Genomic DNA, 15,363 nt, shown 5'->3' with positions numbered 1-15,363 from the left:
TCTATGGTGTATATGTGCCACATTTCCTTCATTCAGTCTATCATTGATGGGCATTTGGGTTGGTTTCATGTCTTTGCTACTGGTTATAGTGCTGCAGTAAACATACGTGTGCATGTGTCTTTATAGTAGAATGATCTATAATTATTTGGGTACATAACCAGTAACGGGATTGCTGGGTCAAATGGTGTTTCTGGTCCTACATCCTGGAGGAATTGCCACACTGTCTTCCACAATGGTTCAACTATTTTACACTCCCACCAACAATGTAAAAGCATTCCTCTTTCTCCACAGCCTCACCAGCATCTGTTGTTTCCTGATTTTTTAGTGATCCCCACTCTAAGTGGTGTCAGATGGTATTTCATTGTGGTTTTGATTTGCATTTCTCTGATGACCAGTGATGATGAATTTTTTTTTCATGTTTCTTGGCTGCATGTCTTCTTTTGAGAAGTGTCTGCTCATATCCTTTGTCCACTTTTTTTTCTTGTATTATACACGTGCAGAATGTGCAGGTTTGTTACATAGGTATACACATGCCACGGTGGTTTGCTGAACCCATCAACCTGTCATCTACCCTCCCATCATGCTATCCCTCCCCTAGCCCCCCACCCCCATACAGGCATGCGTGTGTGATGTTCCCCTCCCTGTGTCCAGGTGTTGTCATTGTTCAACTCTCACTTGTGAGTGAGAACATGCGATGTTTGCTTTTCTGTTCTTGGGTTAGTTTGCTGAGAATGATGGTTTCCATCTTCACCTATGTCCCTGCAAAGGACATGAACTCACCCTTTTTTATGGCTGCATAGTATTCCATGGTGTATATGTGCAACATTTTCTTTATCCAGTCTATCACTGATGGGCATCTGTATTGGTTCCAAGTCTTTACTATTGCAAACAGTGCTGCAATAAACATACATGTGCATGTGTCTTTATAGTAGAATGATTTATAATCCTTTGGGTATATACCCAGTAATGGGATTGCTGGGTCAAATGGTGTTTCTGGTTCTAGATCCTTGAGGAATCGCCACACTGTCTTCCACAATGGTTGAACTAATTTACACTCCCACCAACAATATAAAAACATTCCTGTTTCTCCACATCCTCTCCAGCATCTGTTGTTTCCTGACTTTTTAATGATCGCCATTCTAAGTAGTGTCAGATGGTATTTCACTGTGGTTTTGATTTGCATTTCTCTAATGACCCGTGATGATGAGTTTGTTTTTCATGTTTGTTGGCCGCTTAAATGTCTTCTTTTGAGAAATGTCTGTTCATATCCTTTGTCCACATTTTTTTTTGTATTATACTTTAAGTTCCAGGATACATGTGAAGAATGCACAGGTTTGTTACATAGGTATACACATGCTATGGTGGTTTGCTGCACCCATCAACCCATCGTCTACCCTCCCAACATGCAATCCCTCCCCTAACCCCCAACCCCATACAGGCACCGGTGTGTGATGTTCCCCTCCTTGCATTCAGGTGTTGTCATTGTTCAACTCCCACTTGTGAGTGAGAACGTGCGATGTTTGGTTTTCTGTTCTTGTGTTAGTTTGCTGAGAATGATGGTTTCCAGCTTCATCTATGTCCCTGCAAAGGACATGAACTCATCCTTTTTTATGGCTGCATAGTATTCCATGATGTATATGTGCAGCATTTTCTTTATCCAGTCTATCACTGATGGGCATTTGTATTGGTTCCAAGTCTTTGCTATTGTGAACATTGCTGCAATAAACATACGTGTGCATGTGTCTTTATAGTAGAATGATTTATAATCCTTTGGGTATATACCCAGTAATGGGATTGCTGGACCAAATGGTATTTCTGGTTCTAGATCCTTGAGGAATTGCCACACTGTCTTCCACAATGGTTGAACTTATTTACACTCCCACCAACAATGTAAAAACATTCCTGTTTCTCCACATCCTCTCCAGCATCTGTTGTTTCCTGACTTTTTAATGATCGCCATTCTAACTGGCATGAGATGGTATCCCATTGTGGCTTTGATTTGCATTTCTCTAATGACCAGTGATGATGAGGTTTTTTTTTTCATGTGTTTATTGGCAGCATAAATGTCCTCTTTTGAGAAGTATCTGTTCATATCCTTTGCCCACTTGTTGATGGAGTTGTTTTTTTCTTGTAAATTTGTTTAAGTTCTTTGTAGATTCTGGATGTTAGCCTTTTGTCAGATTGATAGATTGCAAAAATTTTCTCCCATTCTGTAGAGTGCCTGTTCACTCCAATGACCGTTTCTTTTGCTGTACAGAAGCTCTAAGCTCTTTGGTTTTATTAGATCTCATTTGTGAATTTTGACTTTTGTTGCCATTGCTTTTGGTGTTTTAATCATGAAGTCCTTGCCCATGCCTATGTCCTGAATGGTATTGCCTAGGTTTTCTTCCAAGGTTTTTATGGTTTTAGGTCTTACATTTAAGTCGTTAATTTTTGAGTTAATTTTTGTATAATGTGTAAGGAAGGGGTCCAGTTTCAGTTTTCTGCATATGACTAGCCAGTTTTCCCAACACCATTTATTAAATAGGGAATCCTTTCCCCATTTCTTGTTTTTGTCAGGTTTGTCAAAGATCAGATGGCTGTAGATATATGGTGTTATTTCTGAGGCCTCTGTTCTGTTCCATTGGTCTATATATCTGTTTTGGTACCAGTACCATGTTGTTTTGCTTACTGTTGCCTTGTAGTATAGTTTGAAGTCAGGTAGCATGATACTTCCAGCTTTGTTCTGTTTGCTTATAATTTTCTTGGCTATGTGGGCTCTTTTTTGGTTCCATATAAAATTTGAAGCAGTTTTTTCTAATTCTGGGTAGAAAGTCAATGGTAGCTTGATGTGTATAGCACTGAATCTATAAATTACTTTGGGCAGTATGGCCATTTTCACAACATTGATTCTTCCTATCCATGAGCATGGAATGTTCTTCCATTTGTTTGTGTTCTCTCATTTCCTTGAGCAGTGGTTTGTAGTTCTCCTTAAAGAGGTCCTTCACATCCCTTGTTAGCTGTATTCCTGGGTATTTTATTCTCTTTGTAGCAATTGTGAATGGAAGTTCATTCATGATTTGGCTCTCTGCTTGTCTGTTGTTGGTGTAATGCTTGTGATTTTTGCACATTGATTTGGTATCCTGAGACTTTGCTGAAGTTGCTTATCAGTTCGAGGAGTTTTTGGGCTGAGAGGATGGGGTTTTCTAAGTATAAAATCATGTCATCTGCAAAAAGAGACTATTTGACTTCCTCTCTTCCTATTTGAATACACTTTATTTCTTTCTCTTGCCTGATTGTCCTGGCCAGAACTTCCAATACTATGTTGAACAGGAGTGGTGGAGAGGGCATCCTTGTCTTATAGTGGTTTTCAAAGGGAGTGCTTCCAGCTTTTGCCCACTCAGTATGATATTGGCTGTGGGTCTGTCATAAACAGCTCTTATTACTTTGAGATATGTTCCATCAGTACCTAGTTTATGGAGAGTTTTTAACATGAAGGGATGTTTAATTTTATCAAAGGCCTTTTCTGCATCTATTGAAATAATCATGTGAGTTTTGTCATTGGTTCTGTTCATGTGATGGATTACGTTTACTGACTTGCATATGTTGAACCAGCCTTGCATCCCACGGATGAAGCCGACTTGATTTTGGTAGATAAGTTTCTTGATGTGCTGCTGGTTTCGGTTTGCAAGTATTTTATTGAGGATTTTCACATAGATGTTCATCAGGGATATTGGCCTGAAGTTTTCTTTTTTGTTGTGTCTCTTCCCAGTTTTGGTATCAGGATGATGCTGGCTTCATAAAATGAGTTAGGGAGGAGTCCCTCCTTTTCGATTGTTTCGATCAGTTTCAGAATGAATGGTACCAGCTCCTGTTTATATTTCTGGTAGAATTCAGCTATGAATCCATCTGATCCTTGGCTTTTTTGGTTGGTACTCTGGCCTCTTCTTTTTAGAATACTAATTCCATTTCATGAAGGTGCCATTTTTATGACCTAATCATTGCCCAAAGTCCTCACCTCCAAATAACATCACACTGGGGATTAGATTTCAACATATGAATTTGCAAGGGGACACAAGCATTCGGTCCATAACAAACATGGTGTATCAACATTTGGTCAAACACTATTCTGGATGTTTCTGCACAGGTGTTTTTGGATGAGATTAACATCTAAATTGGTGGACTTAAATAAATCAGATTACCCTCCAAAATGTGGGTGGGCCTCTTCCAAACGGCTGAAGGCCTTAATAACACAGACAGACCTTCTGTCCAGCAAAAATAAATTTTGCCAGCACACTGCCTTTGGACTCAACTGCAACTCTTCCTTCAGTCTTTGGCCTGACAACCTACTTGAAAATTTTGGATTGAACAAGCCTTCTCCCTCTCCTTCTTTCTCTCTCTCTATCCATTTGTATTTATATTTTCATTTACACACACACACACACACACACACACACACACATCCTATCAGCTCTGTTTCTTCGGAGAACTCTGGTTAATACCAATACTTATTTGACATTGAGTTGGCTACCTCTTTTAACCCTCACAACAATGTTTTCAAATAGCTATTGTTCTCTCTAATCCATTGATGAAAAAAACTAAGGTCTACAAAGGCTTAGTACCTCAGTAAGAAAGAGTGGAGTCAAAAACAGACAGCAAAGCAGTTACAGTCACCATGGCAGGGCATGTAGTGGTTTGCTCAAGGATCTACTGCTAGTGAGATAGAGCCAGAATTTCAATCTAAGGTTATCTAATCCCAAAGGTAGGGAAAAATACTATCTTTATCTTTGTGCAAATACAGAAACTGAATACACTACACAAAGTAAGTGACCTAAACTTGCAACTGTGTTGGAACAAAGACTGGAGGCTGCAAAAGTGTGCTTTCACCTACAATATACGTAAAGTTTGACTAAAAGTCACTCTAATCTGTTTTGTTCCATTTAGGATGGCATTTCCCAATCATTTACTTTTACAGTATCATATGATAAACATGGTCTGTCTGAGCATACAGTTTACAAAGCAAATTTTTATTTCATTCAAATGTTCCTAGAGAGAGTAAATTTTTTAAAAACATCATTGTTTACAGGCAAATTGTCCTCAAAGTTGGCTATCCTTTCCAAATCATTAAATGTTTTCATTTTCTCACCCAATAAAAAATAAACTAGGAAACTGTATAAGAGAAATATAAAAACCACCTTCAGCAATGTGTTACCTGTCAAAGTCAGAGTTCAGACGCTCAAAATTTTTTACTACTCTAAGAACCTGGATCTCCTGACTGATGAAGGAAGGTGGCAACAATCCATGAATGTTCAATTGCTGTCTCTCTTCCAGGGTAAAGGCCAAGTCCTATAGAGGAAAAAAACACACACACACAATAGCATTTGAGAGGAAAGCAGATGAAAAGAATACATATAAAACTCGACAAGTATATGCAATTAAAAATCAGAAGTCTGCATCACTGGAAACATGGCCATGTGGCTGTGAGTAAGCCATGTAAGCTCTCCATATCTCAGTTTCCCTCTCTGTAGAAATTAGAATACCATAATGTTTCAGAGCTGTGCCACTCAGATATCATTAGGATAAAATCAGATGATGAATGGAAGGAAACTACTTAAAGACACAAAAATGAAAGAAAATATAATCATTAAGACTAACATCAGTAAATATAAAAATAAAAAGAGAAGAGATTATTATTAGAAGAGATTTTAAAATTATGAATGTGAATAAGACACCTGTGACCTCCTGTGGTTTCACCTTTAAAATAGCTCAGGAAATGCCTTATATGATTCTGAGTTACCTGTTTCAACACTCCTGTCCCAAGTTGTAGCCTTTGATTCTTATGCACTCCTGGGCATACAAAACTTCTCACCATTGCCCATACATACCACACCCTTTTATTCTTCCATGGCACATGGTCAAGATATTCTTCCCTGTTTCTCTGCCCTTCATGCCTTACCTCAAATGCTTCCTCCTCTCTAAAGTCTCAGTATATCCATAACGACCCTATTATTATACTTATGTTATCTGTTTACATGAACATTGATTGTATAAAACAAATGATAATAACAAACTATGAAGCTCAAAAACATGAAAACTAAATAGAAGTTATGCGTTGATGCATAAACCATAATGGACCTAAGATATGTGCTGGCATATAATACAAGACAAAGTAATATCAGAGCAGCTACCGTAGTCATTAAGAAAGTGATCTGGTAGATTAGGATAAGAAGTCCTTCTGGAGAGGCCTTCAATTGGAGACACTGAAGCCCAAGAGACTTCTTTATGTAGACTGTGACTGCTGTTCCTCTGGGTCCAGTATAAGTACACCAATATGATATGATAGTTGGTGTTATGGTCTGAACATTTGTGTCCCCCAAAATTCACATTGAAATCCTTACCCCCAAGGCGATGGCTTTAGGAGAAGGGTCTTTGGGAGGTGATTAGAGCAGACCCCTCAAGAATAGGATTATTACCCTTATAAAAGGAACCTCAGAGAGCTTTTCACCCCTTCTGCCATGTGAGGACACAGCAAGAAGACCGCTGTCTACAAATCAGGAAGCAGACCCCTCACCAGACACCAAATTTGCAGTACCTTGATGTTGAACTTCCCAGCTCCAGAGCTGGGAAATAAATTTATTTTGCTTATAAGCCACCCAGTACATGGTGTTCCATTAAGGCAGCCTGAATGGACTAAGATAGTTGGTTTTACTCATTGTGACTACTGCTATCTCTAATCAACCTGGATGGGTAAGAATGTGTTCACTAACTTTGCACTGAGTGATTCTACAATGATTCCTCTCTCCCTGAAAGCTTCTTGCAATGACAGAATAGTGACTCGAGTACTTACAAAATGTATTACTTAGGAGAAAGGAGAGACAATTTGGTTCATCCCACAGGGAGATGACAAACTTTGATTGGTTAGGAATAAACATGTCCAACCCCAGGAAGTTTGTGAAAGAGGTCAATGAATGAACAATTCCTCTCTTTCTTCTAATTTTTCATACAGATATACCCATTAATTCATGTCACTGATGGAAAGGTTTGTGTTTAATTAGCCTCCTGGGTTGAGGGCCAGACTGAAGAGAGACAAATTGGTCCACTGAATGACGCCATGATAGAGCTCTCTGAAATAACTGCAAGAGTTGTCTGGGACCAATAGCTCCAGAATCTTCAGTGCAAGAAGCAGTGTACAATCTTCAATTCTCATAAGGTCTCTAAGTGCTATCACCACAGCTGGTGTCTACTTGCAAGGTATTTTTCATTAGCAGCCATTCTCATAGCTGCAAACGCCCCCACTGTTACAGTTGGGCATCCTCTGAAGTTTCAGTATGTGTGGACAGGAGCAGAATGGTCCCTTTCCAAGAGGATAATCCAGCTTGTTCAACTGTGTCTGGACCAATCACCCTCTCTTGTACCTAAATGGCAGACGGTACAATCTGTCAGTCCTTTGCCCAGCAGTTCCAGCTGGCACCAGGAGACATTTGTGGTATTGCCTAAACTCTTTGCTTGCCATTTACTTTTTTACTTGTGGTTCGCGTCCCCACAACAGAATGAAAACTCCATAGGGCCACAGAATTTTGTTTTCTTCACTGCTTTCTCCCTAGTGCTTACAACAGTGCCTGACAAAATTAGAACTCAGTAATTTGTTGCACATCAAATTTTAACATAGTCAATAGAATATTTATAATTCATTAGAATGTATTATTAGAAAATTCAGAATTCATAGAAAATCTCAAATATTCAAATTTTGAGACATTAAAATTTTTTAAATCTATTACATTGCTGCTCAAAAACCTGATTAGCACATTCATTCTGATCAAATTACTTTCAAAATTCAAAGCAACAAGAGATATTTATATGAAAAAGCAATTTATAAAATGGAAGACAAACTTCACTTGTTAAAGATATAACTGGGAAGACAACATTTAAGTCAAAATGTCATGAAATAACTCCTTGGAAAGAGACAAAATTATGGACAGTAATATATTTGAAAAAGAAAGAAGAGAAAATTCAACAGATTTTTATCTAACTAGAAAATGAAAAGGGGGAAGGAAAGCTGGCTAAAGTCTCAAAAATATACAAATATATGTGAAGAAGCAGTAAACTTCTGAGTGTTATGCCTTGAAAATCTGCCCAAAAACATAACAATCAAAATATATAACATTTTGATAAGTCTTGTGAGAAGTACTAACATATGCTCTTTCATTCCCTGAATAATGGCACTTAACATTTATTGCTATAGTTAGCCGGTCTTTTCACATAAATTTTCCAATGGTCTCTTCTGAAACTGATTCCTAAATCTAACGATTCTCCATATCTTATGCCATGTAAATAATAATGCCATTTGGAAATCTTTTTATATTCTTTGATGTTTAGTAACTACAAACTCCCAAACACTGTTAGCCAAATTTTCTAAGACATACTGAAGTGCTAATTCAATTCTTTTAAAAACAACAGCAACAAAACCTAGGGCTTAGAAATTTAGGGAACTGGGCCAAGTTAAAGTCCTAAGATTGGGGAGAAAAATAGTCCTATGGGCCAAGCGCGGTGGCTCACACCTGTAATCCCAGCACTTTGGGAGGCCAGGGCAGGTGGGAGTTTGAGACCAGCCTGGCCAATATGGTGAAACCCCATCTGTACTAAAATTACAAAAATTAGCTGGGCATGGTGGCATGCACTTGTAGCCCCAACTACTTGGGAGGCTGAAGCAGAAGAATTGCTTGAACCTGGGAGACGGAGATTGCAGTGAGCTGAGATAGCAGCACTGCACTCTAGCCTGGATGACAGAACAAGACTCTTTCTCAAAAAAAAAAAAAAACAAAAAAACAAAAAAAAAAAAAACTAGTCCTATGATTGGTGATAGACATTCTATCACTACCCTTTATAAGTTAAAAGAACATCAACAAATAAGTAAATGTAAATCTTAAAACCCCTGAAAATTTAAAAATGGATATTGTATTATTTCATTTAAGCCACAGTTTCTATTTTTCATACTAACAGAGACATATTCATTAGAGATCTATTTTTATAGGCAGGTCAGTTATGTCTAAAGTTTGAAGTAAAATATTTCGAAGAATTTTTACCTTAGCATTATCCTGCAGGGCCTATCCAACAAAGAATAATTAACCCAAATTAGACATGCAAGTTCTAACTTTCATTTGATTTCTACCAAATCTTTCATGTAGTTGAAAACATTAGACGTCTATATATATGTGTGTGTATATACCTAATATACATATACCTAATGTATATACACACCATATATATATATATACACACACACACACACACACACACACCCCTAATATATATATATTAGGTTTCCAGACCACCTGTACATCTAATTCTCTAAAGGCATCCTCATGTATGCTAAGTTTGACCCTGGTTTTTCTCCTTTTTGTCTTTTCTTTCCTGTCCCTATTCCTTATAAAACCTTTGGACTAGATCCCTAGACAGCAGAATGGTACGTTGTTTCACTGCTGAGGGCAGCAAACAGGACAACTGTTCGTCTGGACTGTGCTAATTAACTTATGTATATCTTCTTGAGAAAACTGAGACTACCAAGCAGAAATGAAAAGAAAATTCCTGACATGACAAAGCACTTATATTAGAAATGATATTTGCAGGGAGCAAGCATAACTGAGAAAGAAACTTAGTCCTGAGTAATTTATCAGAAACTATTTTCATATATATATTTCAAATATATATATTTCATATATATATTTCAAATATATATATTTCATATATATATTTCAAACTATTTCAAATATAGTATGTATTCTGCACTAACGATCCTTAATATTTCCAATGAACGACTTTCCTTTTTCCCGGAAAAATTACTAAATCAAGTTGAATTGCAAAAAAAAAAAAAAAAAAAAAAAAGGAAATCTTTATCTTATTCACAAAGATCTTTAAGACAGTTAATCTAAACATGTATGAAAATTCATTATGGTAACAGAACTTATAATTTAAATGTTTGAGGCTATGATTATATTATGGCAGAGATGGTTTGTGTGTTCTTCTTAACTAGTGTAATTCCTAGTGTCTAGAATAATACCTGTGTGGCACTTCATAGGCAATAAACAAATATGTGTTGGACTAACTAATGATTAATTAATTATACTTGTTATAGTACATTTCAGAGAACACAAAGCAGAAAAGTGAATAAGGAAGGTTAAAAATGGTAGAGAAGCAAATGGAAAGTAATAATTGCAAATAATTTGAAACAACAAAAGTCCTTCAACTGGTAAATGGATAACATTAAGGTATATCCATACACTGAAATATTACCCAACAGTAAAAGAAACAAACTATTGATACACAAAATATAGATGAATCTTAAATGCATTATGTTAAGTGAAAGAAGACAGACTCAAAAGGGTACATACTGTATGATTCCATTTATATGACATTCTGAAAAAGCAAAATTATATGGGTAGAAAAAGATCAGTAGTTGCCAGGGACTGGGAGTGGAAAAAAGGGTTTGACTTCAAAGAGGAGGCAAAAAGAAAATGTTTTTCAGTGATAGAACCATTTCTTATTGTGGTGCTGGTGACACAACATTGTATATTTGTCAAAACTGATAGAACTGTACATCAAAAAGTAAATTTCATTAAACTGAATTTTATTAGGCTCTATAGAGTCAATTCAGTAACTAATATTCTCTTTACTTAAAAAGAAATATAATTACAATGACAAAAAATTTGTTTAGCAAATTATTGATACACTTCATATTCCACCACCCAGGCTCAAGTGGTCCTCCTGCTCAGTCTCCCAAGTAGCTAAGACAATAGGCACATACCACCATGCTCAGCTAATTGTTTTTGTATTTTTTGGTAGAGACTGGGTTTCACCATGTTGCTCCAGACTAGTCTCGAACTCCTGAGCTCAAGCGATCTGCCTGCCTTGGCCTCCCAAAGTCCTAGGATTACTACACAATCAAATTAAACAAAGAATATTTTAGGCCAGACACAGTGGCTCACACATCCAACCTAAAATATTCTTTATCTAATACGATTATCTTTAAATCCTTTATGAAAATTTTTCTTAATTTTTTATTTCAAATGAATTATAGATATTTTATTAATGTGACTTTGCAAACAATATAGATCTATCCTAAAATTATTTCTTCATATCAAAAGAGTTTTAGAATTAATTTTAATGCTAATTTGGGGGATAAATTATTTATATATAAAGAGTACAGGAAAAGGATCCTTTATATTTTTATTATTTATTATTCTGAAATAAAGTTGAGCTTGTTTTAAGGGTCATATTTTCAATTTATTAACATAGTTTATGTGCATATTTTACATCCACATTAAGAGAAGCAATACTAATTTGTCCTGAATACATTCTTGAAGGGTTCTTTCCTCCAAGGTTTCTATAGGGCCAAAAATTGTTCTTTGGAAATGTTTATTTTTAAATTCTAATTGACAATATAGATAACAATTTCTAGAAATGACTGGGCATGATGCCACACACCCGTAATCCCAGCACGCTGGGAGGGTAAAGCAGAATGATGGCTTGAGCCCAGGAGGGCAAGACCAGCCTGGGCCACACAGGAAGATACTACCTCCACAAAAAATAAAAATAAATTAGCTAGGTATGGTGGTGCATGCCTGTGGTCCCAGCTACTCAAGAGGCTGAGGTAGAGGGAGGCTCCCAAGATGGCTGAATAGGAACAGCTCCAGCCTCCAGCTCCCAGCATGAGCAACACAGAAGGCGGGTGATTTCTGCATTTTCAACTGAGGTACTGGGTTCATCTCACTGGGGCATGTTGGACAGTCAGTGCTGGTCAGTGGGTGCAGCCCAACCAGCGAGAGCTGAAGCAGGGTGAGGCATTGCCTCACCTGGGAAGTGCAAGGGGGAAGGGAATTCCTTTTCCTAGCCAAGGGAAACTGAGACACACAACACCTGGAAAATCGGGTAACTCCCACCCTAATACTGTGCTTTTCCAAGGCTCTTAGCAAACAGCACACCAGGAGATTATATCCCATGCCTGGCCCAGAGGGTCCCACACCCACAGAGCCTCCGTCATTGCTAGCACAGCAGTCTGAGATCTAACTGCAAGGTGGCAGCGAGGCTGGGGGAGGGGCATCCACCATTGCTGAGGCTTAAGTAGGTAAACAAAGCCACAGGGAAGTTTGAACTGGGTGAAGCCCACCACAGCTGGGGACAGGGCATAGTTAAACAAAAAGCAGCAGAAACCTCTGCAAATGTAAATGTCCCTGTCTGACAGCTTTGAAGAGAGCAGTGGTTCTCCCAGCATGGAGGTTGAGATCTGAGAACAGACAGACTGCCTGCTCAAGTGGGTCCCTGATCCCTGAGTAGCCTAAGTGGGAGACATCCCCCACTAGGTGCAGACTGACACCTCACACCTCGCATGGCTGGGTACACCTCTGAGGCAAAGTTTCCAGAGCAAGAATCAGACAGCAGCAATATTCTATTTTCTGCAGCCTCTGCTGCTGATAACCGGGCAAACAGGGCCTGGAGTGAACCTCAAGTAAACTCCAACAGACCTGCAGCTGAGGGTCCTGACTGTTAGAAGGAAAACTAAAAAACAGAAAGGACACCCACACCAAAACCCCATCAGTGTGTCACCATCATCAAAGATCAAATGCAGATAAAACCACAAAGATGGTGAAGAAGCAGTGCTGAAAAGCTGGAAATTCAAAAAATCAGAGCGCATCTCCCCCTCCAAAGAAACGCAGCTCATCACCAGCAACGGAACAAAGCTGGACGGAGAATGACTTTGACAAGTTGAGAGAAGAAGGCTTCAGTTGATCAAACTTCTCAGAGCTAAAGGAGGAACTACGTACCCAGCACAAAGAAACTAAAAACCTTGAAAAAAGAATGGATGAATGGATAACTAGAATAATCAATGCAGAGAAGTTCATAAACAAACTGATACAGATGAAAACCATGACACGAGAACTACGTGACAAATGCACAAGCTTCAGTAACCAACTCGATCAACTGGAAGAAAGAGTATCAGTGATTGAAGATCAAATGAATGAAATGAAGCGAGAAGAGAAGTTTAGAGAAAAGAGAGTAAAAAGAAATGAACAAAGCCTCCAAGAAATATGGAATTATGTGAAAAGACCAAATCTACGTCTGATTGGTATGCCTGAAAGTGACAGGCAGAATGGAACCAAGTTGGAAAACACATTGCAGGATATTATCCAAGAGAACTTCCCAACCTAGCAAGGCAGGCCAACATTCAAATTCAGGAAATACAGACAATGCCACAAAGATACTCCTCGAGAAGAGCACCTCCAAGACACATAATGGTCAGATTCACCAAAGTTGAAATGAAGGAAAAAATGTTAAGGGCAGCCACAGAGTATGGTCGGGTTCCCCACAAAGTGAAGCCCATCAGACTAACAGCAGATCTCTCAGCAGAAACTCTATAAGCCAGAAGAGACTGGGGGCCATATTCAACATTCTTAAAGAAAAGAATTTTCAACCCAGAATTTCATATTCGCCAAACTAACTTTCATAAGTGAAGTAGAAATAAAATCCTTTACAGACAAGCAAATGCTGAGAGATTTTGTCACCACCAGGCCTGCCCTACAAGAGATCCTAAAGGAAGCACTAAACATGGAAAGTAACAATTGGTAACAGCCATTACAAAAACATGCCAAAATGCAAAGACCATCGATGCTAGGAAGAAACTGCATCAACTAACGAGCAAAATAACCAGGTAATATCATAATGACAGGATCAAGTTCACAATAACAATATTAACCTTAAATGTAGATGGACTAAATGGTCCAATTAAAAGACACAGACTGGCAAATTGGACAAAGAGTCAAGGTCCAATTAAAAGACACAGACTGGCAAATTGGATAAAGAGTCTGTATTCAGGAGACCCATCTCACATGCAGAGACACACATAGGCTCAAAATAAAGGGATGGAGGAAGATCTACCAAGCAAATGGAGACCAAAAAAGGCAGGGGTTGCAATCCTAGTCTCTTATTTAACAGACTTTAAACCATCAAAGATCAAAAGAGACAAAGAAGGCCATTACATAATGGTAAAGGGATCAATTCATCAGGAAGAGCTAACTATCCTAAATATATATGCACCCAATACAGGAGCACCCAGATTCATAAAGCATGTCCTTAGAGACTTACAAAGAGACTTAGACTCCCACACAATAATAATGGGAGACTTTAACACCCCACTGTCAACATTAGACACATCAACGAGACAGAAAGTTAACAAGGATATCCAGGAATTGAACTAAAGTCTGCACTAAGCAGACCTAATAGACATCTACAGAACTCTCCTCTCCAAATCAACAGAATATACATTCTTCTCAGGACCACATCACACTTATTCCAAAATTGACCACATAGTTGGAAGTAAAGCACTCCTCAACAAATGTAAAAGAATAGAAATCATAACAAACTGTCTCTCAGACCACAGTGCAATCAAACTAGAACTCAGGACTAAGAAACTCAATCAAAACCGCTCAACTACATGGAAACTGAACAACCTGCTCCTGAATGACTACTGGGTACATAACGAAATGAAGGCAGAAATAAAGATGTTCTTTGAAACCAATGAGAACAAAGACACAACGTACCAGAATCTCTGGGACACATTTAAAGCAGTGTGGAGACGGAAATTTAGAGCACTAAATGTCCACAAGAGAAAGTAGGAAAGATCTAAAATTGACACTGTAACATCACAATTAAAAGAACTAGAGAAGCAAGAGCAAACACATTCAAAAGCTAGCAGAAGGCAAGAAATAACTAAGATCAGAGCAGAACTGAAGGAGATAGAGACACAAAAAACCCTTCAAAAATCAGTGAATCCAGGAGCTGGTTTTTTGAAAAGATCAACAAAATTGATAGACCACTAGCAAGACTAATAAAGAAGAAAAGGGAGAAGAATCAAACAGATGCAATAAAAAATGATAAAGGGGATATCACCACTGACCCCACAGAAATACAAACTACCATCACCGAATACTATAAACACCTCTACGCAAATAAACTAGAAAACCTAGATGAAATGGATAAATTCCTGGACACATACACTCTCCCAAGACTAAACCAGGAAGAAGTTGAATCCCTGACTAGATCAATAGCAGGCTCTGAAATTGAGGAAATAATTAATAACCTACCAACCAAAAAAAGTACAGGACCAGATGGATTCACAGCTGAATTCTACCAGAGGTACAAGGAGGCGCTGACACCATTACTTCTGAAACTATTCCAATCAATAGAAAAAGAATCCTCCCTAACTCATTTTATGAGGCCAACATCATCCTGATACCAAAGCCTGGCAGAGACACAACAAAAAAAGAGAATTTTAGACCAATATCCCTGATGAACATCGATGCAAAAATCCTCAATAAAATACTGGCAAACCGA

The 15,363-nt window shown here is 38.1% G+C and overlaps 1 protein-coding gene across 1 annotated transcript in view; it reads right to left on the bottom strand.

The window, feature by feature from the left end:
• Positions 1-15,363, bottom strand: part of ME1 (malic enzyme 1) — a 228,096-nt gene that overhangs the window by 192,224 nt on the left and 20,509 nt on the right. The window contains exon 2 of the mRNA XM_015136858.3: positions 5,192-5,325. Within this exon, the coding sequence (XP_014992344.1) occupies positions 5,192-5,325 (134 nt within the window). The remainder of the gene's footprint in view (positions 1-5,191; positions 5,326-15,363) is intronic.

The sequence above is a fragment of the Macaca mulatta genome, chromosome 4 (assembly GCF_049350105.2).
Source record: "Macaca mulatta isolate MMU2019108-1 chromosome 4, T2T-MMU8v2.0, whole genome shotgun sequence".
NCBI classification, from domain to species: domain Eukaryota; kingdom Metazoa; phylum Chordata; class Mammalia; order Primates; family Cercopithecidae; genus Macaca; species Macaca mulatta.
This window is presented reverse-complemented; position numbering and strand designations above follow the sequence as displayed.